The sequence below is a fragment of the Dermacentor albipictus genome, chromosome 8 (genome assembly GCF_038994185.2).
Source record: "Dermacentor albipictus isolate Rhodes 1998 colony chromosome 8, USDA_Dalb.pri_finalv2, whole genome shotgun sequence".
Taxonomy (NCBI): domain Eukaryota; kingdom Metazoa; phylum Arthropoda; class Arachnida; order Ixodida; family Ixodidae; genus Dermacentor; species Dermacentor albipictus.
In genome coordinates this window covers 28,229,371-28,241,407 of record NC_091828.1, presented here as the reverse complement: position 1 = coordinate 28,241,407, position 12,037 = coordinate 28,229,371, and the positions used below count along the sequence as shown (strand labels likewise).

The following is a 12,037-nucleotide window of genomic DNA, read 5'->3' as shown; positions in this document are numbered from 1 at the left end:
TAAAAAAATTGCAGCTGCCTAAAGTCTCTGCACACAAGAATCTTGTGTATGTATGTGCTACTTCTGAAGAGTATGTGGGCAAATCATTAAACCCATTAATCAATGTGTGAAACAAAGCAAGGATGAACACAAACTTGTATGACAAGCCCGAGGTCTACACTGAATGACTGCAACTGCCCCACAAGTGCTCAACACATCTTCCTCAATGGAATCAAACACGCCAGCAGTTTGGAATCTTCCATCCGGTCAACGTCACACAAAGGTATGCCACATGCCCGAGTTGTCAGTGTACAGGAAGACAGCATAAACAACTGCACAACGCACCAACTGTTCAAAGTTTTGAAGTCCTTCTTTTGTTGCACAGTGTCCATCTAAAAAAGAGGGTTGTGTTCCTATCGGGGACAACCCACTTTAATTATTTTCTTTGCCAGTTCTGTGGCATGTGTTTCAAAGCTGGAAAGTATGTCACGCTCCAGGAAATGCTCTCTCTACCCGTAACACCTTCAAACAATAGCAGTTCATTGAAACTAAGTAGCATAACGTAGTTTTTCTGTTCAATAACTACATTCCTTGATGGTCGACCGTGTTTCCCGATTTGCTATTAGCAATGAATGAAAACGCCCCCCTGTGACAGTTCATTTTTACACTGAGCTATCCGACAGTCTCAATACAATTGAACAACTACATCGTCATAGAGGAATGCGACCATCTGTCTAAGAATGTTGAAGTCACGACGAACTTGCGAATGTTTCAATAACTGAGCAGGAACTGAGAACGAACGAGGTTATTCTATCACTGGCGGAGTTCCCGTTCTCTTTAGTGCAAGACTAGTACCGCGGCCTTACTTGTGCGAACAGTTCTGGTTCTCAGGCACGCGCTCATGCCCTTCGGCGCGAAAGATTCTCCCAATCCGTACGCGTTCGCAATACAACCGTTTTGCTCGCTCGAAACACCTGTGGGAGCGCTCGAGTAATAGCGGCGCAAGCATCATCTCACAAAAATATACGCGCGAGGCGCCATCGAGGAGCCCAGAGTCGACATCAAGTGACTCATACAGGATCTTTATTCACAGCCGCGCGCCGTTGAGGTTAATCGCTCGGTTGTGCAATCATTCGGCGATTGAAAGACGATGCGCGCACCACCTGTTTCAGGGGGACAACTCACAAGAACGCAACGTATGGCCGTGGTATGGCATACGGAAAGTACGATGTGGGACGAATAAACGCATCGTCCTCCGCCACCAATGCGGAAAGCTCTTACGGAAAAGCAAGAGTATCAGCCTCTCCGTCCCATTCAAAAGTTACGACAAGAGAGAGATCCAAGGACGCTTGCATTATGCGACAACAAAACGGCCAAAACTGGGGCGCGAGTCGCCATACCACTAGCAAGTGTTTCGCCTTGGCCCGACTGTGGAGCTTCCGAAACACCACGGGAGAAGACCCGGAATGTCGAAAGCGACAACGAGGAAACTGTTTTCTTCCCACCACGACGGGCGCAGCAGCGCTGGCCCTTTCGACGACTGCTAAAACGAGACAAGCCGGCAATAAAGAAGTGAACACATCGCAGAAGTGAGCGGCGTATTGCCAACGACTCGGTCGGCGAACGTGAAAGGTCACTGACGATTGACGCGTTCCGATGACATGCGTTTCGAGCGAGAAAAGTAACAACGATCTGTGGAGACGAGCTCGGAGGACCCTCGGCGTGACATTTGCCGATGACACCCCCCTTTCAACTGCATCGCGAGATATCAGCATATAGGAGTGTGAGCACAGACACGCTGACCCTGAGAAACCCTGTCAACATGTGTGACGGCTGGTCAGCGGCGACCAAGCTTCACGGCAAAAGCGACCGTGTGACGGCTAAAATTAGCCGCGTTGGTCGGCCGTTACGAAAGAGCGCGTGCTGCGGCCGCAGCGTCGTCGACGATATGGCTTACCACGGTTGGCGCGCGACTTGTCCGCGCAACAAGCAGCTGTCGCGGCGACTCAGCGGGCGTCCCACGGTCGTCCGGGCATCCGCGGGCAACTCCGTCCGTGTCTGGTATCCATCGCACGTGAGAAAGGCGGCAAAGAGCGCGGTCACCGCGTAGCGTATCGCACTGCTGCCACAATCGGGCCGGCCATCTTGATGTGACCAGCGGGGCGTTGCGTGCAAAAAGCGAAAGCGCACGCAGTGGGACGGACGCCTGCGGAGACCAGAGGCGGCGCGATGGGCGCATGTGTGTTAAAATGTGTGTTTCGCCGCGGGGCTCTCATCATCATCAACAACGCTCGTAAATAGCGCGAAGTTTGAACTATGTGCTAAAAGATCGTCACTACGCTTGCAAACCAAAGTTATAGTATAGCTATAGTAACATAGTGTTTAAAAACCAATATTTCTTACAAAGTGTGTTTCTCCCTGCAGTAATAAAAGTTTGAGTGGCTCTAAAAAGGGATGATGGTGCTATGAGCTGTGGTCAAATCTCCAACATTCCCTCCTGCCGCTACCTCCATCGCCCGCATTCACGCACCAAGGACAGCCGAGTAATTTTCAGATCTGTTGTGTGTAGCGCACATGCTTCGAAAGTCGCAATCGCCACAGCAACTCCTCTCACATGCTCTCGCTCATTCTCAGTGTATAAAGATCCTACCAGGAAGCTCCAGCTGCGCACAACACTACTCATTGATAGACTGGCTTGAAACTCGGTGCAGGAATTCAATAAAAGTCGATGTTCTTTTTCATCATGCATGCAGTTGATTGAGAATAAGGGTGCTTAATTCGACTTAATACAAAGCCATGGACTGTTCATTAGACGCAGTAAGCTTTATTATAAAGAATGTAGTCCACCAACACCAGGAAGTATCGAAGGAATTCATCTGCGCAAACGAGGTAAAATAAAACGTGAAAGCATGCAGCTCTTCCATTTCAGTGCCGTTCACGTATCAATCGCCGATGTAGTTAAAACTAAACAGTTTTGTCGCGCCTCTACATTAAGCAAGACACGTGAACTCTCAACAGTGGTTTGTATATTGATCGACAATTAACGTACGTCCATATTAATTTAATTGTGTGCCCACATTCAGAAGCATGCGTTAATGCGCCTTCCTTGAGAAAGATTTAAACATTTTAGTGTATTCGCGGCCATCTAAACCATTGCGCTTATTGTTACTATCTTTGGGTTAAAATATTTAAACCTAACTGAATGGTTTCAACTCGTTCCAGCTGGAAACCAGTCCCAGTTACAGGCCAACTGCACTACAGTAATGTACTCTGTACTGGTATCCTTATCAGAGTGCACTAGACATGTATTTTCTAGTGCACTCTGCCCATATGCCACTCTGACCACCTCATTCATCCCCTTCATTCTTTCTCGACAAAGATGGAGAATCATATGTTCCCGCTCAGCAACAACTCGATCCTGGCGTCGCCCTTGCGTGCTGGGAAAGGTATACGAATGTGGCCACCATTCTGTAACGTGCACTGTGTGTGCGGCACATACTATTATAGGCCCAGTCTGACTCTGCAACGTATTCTCAAATTTCAGTTCCCTGCTATTACGCCAGCCAGCAAAACTTTGACGGATGCCAGCTTCGTTGAATGGCCCCAATGTTCGAATAACTTTTATTTCACAAAGCTTACAGCCAGTGTAAGCTATGTAAAGCCAGGGCTAATCTTAATCACATTCTGTGGGAATGCCCACAGGGGCCCTCTGAGGGAAGAATAGTCTTTAGAACAATGGGAGACCTTATTACTCATCTCCGATCCGGAGATTCAACTGAAGACCGTCCGACTGGCCGAAACCCATGCTAGGGTCCAAGGACTCCTGGTCGTCGTCTACGTGGGAAGGCTTCAAGCCTTCCCTACATCTGTTGGACAAATAAAGTTTTACAATCCAATTTCACAAAGAAGCCTCAAGCAGTCAAATGAAAGCTGCTCATTTCCTATTAAAAGTAGTAAAATAAAATGTTTACCATTGAGCATGTCCCACATGGTCACGTCCAGTGTGGCTTGAACAGTAAATAATTTTAGAAATCTTGAGCAGTCATTAACAGTTACACTAAAAGAATTAAACATAGTTAAGTTCATTTAATTAAGCCTACCAACAATTGGTTTTCACACAACATGCATATACAAATGAATCTCTAAACGGAAACCGCTTAAATGGAACACCACCCTCATGGCTGGCTGGTTTCGTTTTCATGCAATTGTATTCAGCCGTTTCTCAGTAAATGGAACTCCTGATAAACAGCACCAATTTCGCTGATCCCTTGAAAGCGAGCTCCACTGTATAAACACATAGTACATACAATCGAACCTCAATGCAACGGCTGAACTGCAGCAAAAAACCTCACTAAACTGCAAATTTTGTCAAGTTGAAATTTCTCTGTGTCAGCAGACGTCACAAGATCTTAAAACAGAACTTGTGAATATTGCTTCTTTGCTTCTTGTCTGTAAGCGTATATGAAAAGAATCCCATAACAAACTAGACCAGTAATTAATTAAAAGCACTGGTTCGTATAGAGATCACGCTAAGAAAAAGCTTTCGCACCTTGGACCACACCTACATAGCGGTGGCAATCACATATGGTGCCATACATTGACATGTATAATCACAGACTGCCAACGCTGGGCTGCCATTGTATTTTATTGTGATTAGCTCACTCACCTTTTGAGGCCTGTGAAGGTGAAGCATTGATACCGATAGCAAAGTATCTGACAACTGCACGATGTAAGGTTCATAGTTTTGTCCACTGTACAAATTGCAGTAAGAGTTCACTAATAAATTAATATTCATGGTGAACGTCATGCGCACTAAGGTAAACACAAACAGAGATCTCACTCGATAACCGCAAACACTCAGAGTCACAATGCTGGCATGCTGAAGACTGCCGACCATGGGGAGCGAACCCTTCGCACTGTCTCTTGCTTCAATGCACCTTCGACGCTCGAGATTGTGCCACCTTCAACACTAGACGCACGGGGAGCCACCAGCCATTTATGTTCTCCCAGCCTTTGCACCAGGTGCAGCATACCTCCAAGATAGGGCACGCGGGCAGCGAATGCGCCATGCGCAGCCCCGGCTACAGGCTGCCCAGACTAGGAGGAGGTGCGTGCCCCAAGGGAGGGACAAGCAGGAGTGGAATGCGCAGGATTTTGTTTCGAATTTCCATCTGTTTCCCCGGCATACGTCAGTGTAAGATTGTGTCCTTTGCAGGCACAATCTTCATAGTGTGATCCATGCACTGCAATTGTTTGCTGGCAACGCACAAACTCATTGAAGGGCCAACGTTCCAAAGAAACAAAGGGGTCATTTCACTTGATGTATTGGTGGGCTCCATAATACTTTTGAATATGTCACATACCTTGAATATGCTGTACAAGTGTGTTTTCATTCCACCCCTATCGGAACGCAGCCGTCACAGCCAGGAATCGAGACGTGACCACAACGCCGTAGCGACTTGGACGCCATAGCCACTCAGACACCGTGACAAATACAACGAATTTTTGTTCTTTGCAACATGCAGAAAGAAAGCCATTTTCTGTGGAATCATCGGTCACATGGTGACTAAAAATAGTGCATTTATTACAATATAAAACGAGAATATATTATTATACTCTGGTAAGAACACAACAGTTCACAGTGCACAGCACTGACGCATGTCACCTTCACAAGCACACTGTAAATGCCCAGTTTTGTTTCTGCACAACATGGTGCACACAGATCCTCGCATTCATTTCCTAATCTCATGCTTAGCTAGCACCACATCCGCCTGCAGGCGACTTGGAAGACTTGGAGAAATGCTGTCCTGGGAAAGCACTTTCACTGGAACGTCACTGATGGCTGCCGCTTTCACCTCGACAGCAGGAACGTCTTTGTCGCTGGCTGCCAGTGGCAAAGCAGTGGGCACAACAGTAACTGGGGCCTTTTTGGATGCAGCTGCACTGGCTGCTTCGGCAATATTAAAATTGTCAACATCTATCGGTGCCTCTCGTTTAACATCTTTAGACATTTTGCGAACGAGTGGCCGGTTGTCCAGCTCCTGGCGTGCTGGGATCGCTTTATCTTTCACTTCCAAAGGCTTGCCAAGTGACTTCACGGGAGCTTCAACGCCGACATGTACAGGCTGCTTGGCGAAACTGCTAGCGACTGCTGGAAGCTCTTGTGGAACCTGCTGTAGAATGGGCTTAGGTTGCTGCTGCACTAGGCTCGGTTTGCTTTCAGGGACAATGGGAAGCTTCTGCTGCAATGGCTGTTGGACATCTTGATGACGCATGATGATGTCCAGTGGTTTGACAAGGTTCTCTTCTGCTTTTGGAATGGCATCTGCAGCAGGAACGACTGACTGCTTTTGAACCACCACATTCTGAATGCCGAGTTGAGGTTGGTGCATCGGGCCCTGTTTTGGAACCTGCGACAGGGAAGGAGGGATGTCAACTTTTGGACCTAGCGCAGGGGGCTGTTGGCGGATGTGCTTCACATCTGGCAGGTCACTTCGGCCAGTCTCGTCCTTCTTACTCCCTTGTGGTGGAGGGAGGGCAGGATTCGAGAGCTGTTGGTTCGCAGCAACACGATGAATGTTTTGTGCGGCAGGCTGGACGCCAACCGACAAAGGGACCTTCACGATCTGTTCTACGCGTTGTGCTTGACGTTGTTGCGAGTCCTGCCGAGATCGCTGGACATCCTGCACGGAAAGCGGAGGCGCTTGGTTCAGGATCGGCTGCGGAATGTTCTGAATGGGACCCTTTGACCGCAGTTGGCTCCCTTGGTTCAGGAGAGGCGGTGCACTGCCTGCGACCGCTGGATGCGGTGCATTCGGGGCTTCTGGTCTTGCACCGGTGAAAGGTGCTGCCGGTGCGGCCATGGGGAGCCTGTCCTGGACTGGTGACTGCGCAACCACATTTGCGGGTGCAGCAACCAATCTTGCAGTATCTACAGTTCCATTGGTTTTCTGTGGCTGTGGGGGCATGTCTTGCTTGTGCTTGGCCAGTTCCTGCTTGAGCTCACGCTGCAGGTCTTCCAGCATCTTTTTCTGCACCTGTGTGCGTGGATGAAAACAAGTTCAAGCCTAAGTTCACGTCTCACTTCTAAGTGGTAGCAGCTGCACTGAAAAATTACCTATGGACAACAATGTCGCCCGAGGATGTGCAACATTCAGAAGAAGGCAAATTTAAACTGAATGTCGCACAAGTAAGGAAGGCGGGTATAAATGACTGTTCCGACTGAACTACTGGCTCATTACAGCTAAGATTTCAGAGGTAAAATTTTGTGCCGTGTTTTGTTTGACACCATGTTCAAATCCAGTATAAGAAAGTGCAAGCACAGTTGAACCTCGCAATAACGAAATTGGTGGGAAACGTGAAAAAATGCGCTTTTGCTAGAATTTCGTTGTTACGAAATGAGACACAGGTAGGTAATACGTCGCAGAACGAAACTTAGCTGTCAAAATTCCATTAGCTTAGTTTTGCAAGCTAGCTCGAGGATATAGAACCGAATTGCCAACAGTACAAAAGGTGCGCTGCATGCGTCGATCATCAGTGGCATCACTGCCATGCAGCAGTATTCTCAGACTATTGCTTTCGGAGATTCAATCACTTTCGGAGGTTCGATCACAATCCGGCACCGGACGCAGAGCAACAGCACTCCAAGCATGCAGCAGCACTTCTCCAGTGCACGCTGTTGCCTGTAGGCGCCGATGCATCTGGTGCCGAGTGCGAAAGTGATCGTATGTCGTACAGTAAAGCTTCGTTATACCGTACGCGCTTAAACAGTAGTTTCGTTTTAAAAGCAGTAAAGTCAAATCCCCGACTAGCAACCATTGAACATAATGTGTTTTGAATCTGCATAAACCGTACCAGCTTATTGCATATGTATCGGTTAACATGTAGTGTTTCCACTTTTCGTCGTGCAAGAACGGCGGTGTGTTGTCTCCATCAGGCAGGCCGGTTGAACCAGCCTCAGAGATCGGAACAACGCCCTGCAAGCGCGCTGTGCGTTCGCGCGAGAAGCCACATCATTTCGGAGGCGTGCCAGAGTGTTATGGCGTCGCGTACGAGGACTCGCGTTATGCCGAAGCTCGGAAAAAAAAGACGCCGGGTGCTCAGCATAGAAGAAAAATTAGACATTGTTCATGCTATCGAATGTGACACGAAGAAGTCAGCACTGGCACGTGACAGGGATCTGCTGTTGGCTACAGTGTGTGGCATTTGGAATGTGAAGAAGTTGCTCGGCAGCGCTGCGGCAACCGCGAAGAGATGTCGGCTACGAGGTTCGACTTTTTTCCGTCGTTGCCTCTGTTATTGCCGAAGTGTCGGCTAGCAACAGTGATGAGGACGACATGAAAAGTGACAGCATGGGTGATTCAGGCCGGATAGTGATTGAAGCTGCGCGTTACATCAGCCTCATGAATGCAATCGTCGCAACGAGAACAGCACCCCGCAATGAAAAAGGTGCCAGCGACTTCGGCAGCGCTATTGCACGCGTGCATATAGAATACGTAACGCCAACGAGGAATCTGCCATGCGAGTGTTTGCCGAGAAGAGGGGGGCTGGCTGAAAAGCTGCCTCGCAGCTTCAGTAAGTTTGAGGCCGCTGTCAATGCTACTATGCCGCGGCATCAAATGAAAATAACTCTTTAGTCGCGTGAAGTGAAGAAATACTGCATGTTTTTTCCTTCTTCATCGCACTCTCTCTGAGTTCCGTTTTTGACAGGTAAATGGTCAATCTCATGCTATTTTGGTTAAACAGCACTACCATTTAGTACGCACTTTTCCCAAGCTCCAGCCAACTATGGTTTAACGAAGTTTCACTGTATACTTGAATGCAGTGGATCGAGATTATGGCCCCTTCGCACAAATCTACGTACGGCACCAAACCCACACATGACGCCTGTCAGGTTGCACCAAAACCAGCGTTCTTGAAGCAAAGAATGAGTCTTTCCGGGTAACCGTTCAATCACGGCCCAGCGTGTGTCATGCTGCAACTGCCATCTCAAGCGCCATAAATAATTCCAAGTCGGTGGGACGTGGATTTCCTTACTATTGCTGCATTTTTCTCGTTGTGGTGCACATTATGCACTGCACTACGCGTGCAAAAACTGCCATCACATGTTGGTAGCAACATGCTGCTGCTTCAAATGGGCGGTCAACAAACAAGATGGTGGCCATGACGTGTTCAGGCGTGATCACTTCCGGCGCTTGGTTGTTTTCATAAACAAAAAATGGTGGCGCATGCAAGTGTAATGTGGTGGTATATTATGCAATTCTAATTGAGCACATTTTGGAGCCTCCTAGCCTTGCACAAGTAGGTGATGTCCAGGGTTACGTTCTGCCAAATTTCATCGATGCGGGATTGTAGTACAGCAACATTTTGTTGTCAGGAGGTACAAAAATATTTCGTTGCCGCGAGAATTTCATAGTCGCAAGATCTTGTTATCGCGGGTTTCGACCGTAGCAATTTTCAAAATGCGATTCAGCAGTTCCAAAATGAACAAAACATGGACTACCTTATGTACAGTAATCGAATTATCAACAAGCTATCTGATTATTAATATAAACTCATATTCATATACTAGTATTCAGAATGTCTGAGAATTTTTTTCATTACACAACGTAACATGAGACATGACCTGTCAAAAGTACAAATTCAGCATTAATAACAAATAAGCAGTTTGTTCAAATACAAAGAGGACTACGGAGCATAGTCAATACAGCATTATATAGACTATGGTAAATATATGTATACATATATATATAGAATTATAAGGGTAAAATTTAACGAGTCTCGAAGACAGTTGGTGAACATTTGACCGTCGAGGCTAAATTGGAAACTAGTATTGTATGCAATGACATGGTGCTTGTGGCAACAGTGGGTGACAAAGACATCATAATTTTCTGGTTGATATGGTCATCACAGATGTTGCCACAATTATATCGACTAACACAGCAACAATGTATATTTCCAATTTTATTGTGCAGAGAACAGAGATGTGGAGCACACACAAATTTTATCAAACACCCATAACTGAACGCTAACTATGAGCAAAGTTTGCCTGCAAATGATCCAGCAGTTTAGCAAGAAAAGTGTATGCATGCCTGGTATTTCTTACTGCAACTTTAATGGCCCACCAGTACTGTTCACATTTAATTTAAGCACCCAACCCAGCATGACTCATCATTTAAGGGGAGATGCTCCTCGAAGCAACTTTCTTTTATTACTTGTATTATAGGTTTCAAAATTCAATCAAGTATAGAGCTTTATATGCAGATTTCATAAATGGCACTACTTTTTGTGTAGCTGCTATAGTTTTAGTTATGTGATGCACAATGCCAAAATATAGTCATTTTTAGGGGCACTTCTTTATGTAATAAATTTTAACAAGAAGCATTGTGCTGCAGCTTGTTTAGCTCTTTGTAGATCGCAAAGTGCCGATATCTAGCCGAACAGTGTGTACAATTACTGAAACTATGCAAAAAAGTTCGAACATTTCAACTAATTATTTTTCTTAGTTTTCTTAAATGTAACCATGTACTTTTGCAACTTACTGCTTGGAGATATTGCAATTTCAAGTAAATATCAGCAATGTACACATCTTCAAGAGTATGCATGGCAAATTTCGTTACTATAAACAATTGTAAATGTACAAGGCTATTTTCATGTGATTGTGAAAAAAATTAGGTGAAGTGTCCTAATTGAGAAATTGTACGTGCTGTTTGAATAGATATCGGCAGTTTGCGGTCTACAAAGAGCTTATTAATAAGCTACAGCACAAAGCGTTTTGCAAAACATTATTGCACCATAAAGTGCACACAAAATCACTCTATGTTGCCACTGTATAGGGCTTAACCCAAGAACTGTAGCAGCTACACTGAAACTGATGACATATTTGAAATCTGCTTGAAATGTTCTATAAGTGGGCACATTTCTAAATCTCTAGTACAAATATTAAAGAAATTTTTGTACATATTAAAAAAATTTAAAACATATTAAAGAAAATTTCTTTAATATGTTTTTTAATATGTTAATAAAATTTCTTTAATGTTTTTTTGAGGAGTGTTCCCCCTTAATAAAAGAAATGTTTCTATATAATTCTAAAGAAAAATCGCCATTTTACCCAGCATTTCAGTGATTAATGAACTATTGTGCCAGACAGAATGATGCATCCCCCAATTTCGCGATGTTCCAGGGCAGCTCCCCCCCCCCTCACAGTGCCATTCCCTCCTAAACAGGGGGAAAGCACTTTGCATGCGGAAAGTTCCGGTTGGTTTCTGGGCTCCCTTGTAGTCTATTTCTTTCCTTCACTTTCGTTGCCCTTTCATCATTAGTTTCCTTTCCACCTTCATGTCGCTCAACCGCTGCTCGCTTTAATCTCTTTCTTGCTGCGTCATTGCGCTTTCATTCTCTCAGCAGCGCCTGCTCCCATCATGAGGGTCCTCCACGTTTTCTTTCTCATGTTGAATTACAATGGCGGAGTCGGAGCAGCCGACGGACTCCACGAGCGAGCACTCAACTCTGGCATAGAGCAACGCCTCCAAATCCGTGAGTGGAACACAACCTGCCCCGTCGGAGCAAGGCGGAAGCGGATCTTTTATCACCGAGTTACCCAGGATACCTTGCGTGTTGTCATTTCCTTTTGCTGTTGGCTCCCAGCACCACCACACCGGTCACTTGTCTCTTCAGCGCCGTTCACCTGTTGCTTTTTTAAAAGTGCGGAATGGATATCTCGCCAAGCGTGCAGCAGCTTTTGCTTGCTCGCGAGTAGTGACCGGTGCCGCCTCCCAACAGGCAAACGTGGTAAAGGAAATACGCCACGCAGAGTTCCGGTTCGCATCGCCGATTTTGGCGGAGCATCTTTTCCTGCTCCACGGAGTGACTCCCGCTCTGAATCCACTCCGACTCTCTCATTGGAGCACCTAACTCCCGCCCTCACACTGTCATTGGAACAAACTTGCTCCGAAACGAGCAGAAAAACTTGCTCCGACTCCGCCATTGGAATTCAACATCAGTCATGATCAGAGTGAATGACGTTCAGACAGCCAAGGAAATGGAACATGCCGATGCT

At 46.2% G+C, this 12,037-nt stretch overlaps 2 protein-coding genes across 5 annotated transcripts in view; both read right to left on the bottom strand.

Annotated features, from left to right (window-relative positions):
• The window catches only part of LOC135905248 (serine/threonine-protein kinase LMTK1-like), an 89,493-nt gene extending 87,165 nt beyond the window's left edge, over window positions 1–2,328 (bottom strand). Inside the window, exon 1 of the mRNA XM_065436259.1 lies at window positions 1,937–2,328. The gene's annotated coding sequence lies outside the window, so the exon portion shown is untranslated. The remainder of the gene's footprint in view (window positions 1–1,936) is intronic.
• Window positions 2,329–5,534: 3,206 nt separating this feature from the next.
• Window positions 5,535–12,037, bottom strand: part of LOC135905247 (putative sodium-coupled neutral amino acid transporter 10) — a 111,990-nt gene continuing 105,487 nt past the window's right edge. For all 4 annotated transcript variants that reach the window (XM_065436255.1, XM_065436256.1, XM_065436257.1 and 1 more), the window contains one exon: window positions 5,535–7,016. In XM_065436255.1, coding sequence (XP_065292327.1) covers window positions 5,712–7,016 — 1,305 coding nt within the window. In that variant the 3' untranslated portion in view covers window positions 5,535–5,711. The remainder of the gene's footprint in view (window positions 7,017–12,037) is intronic.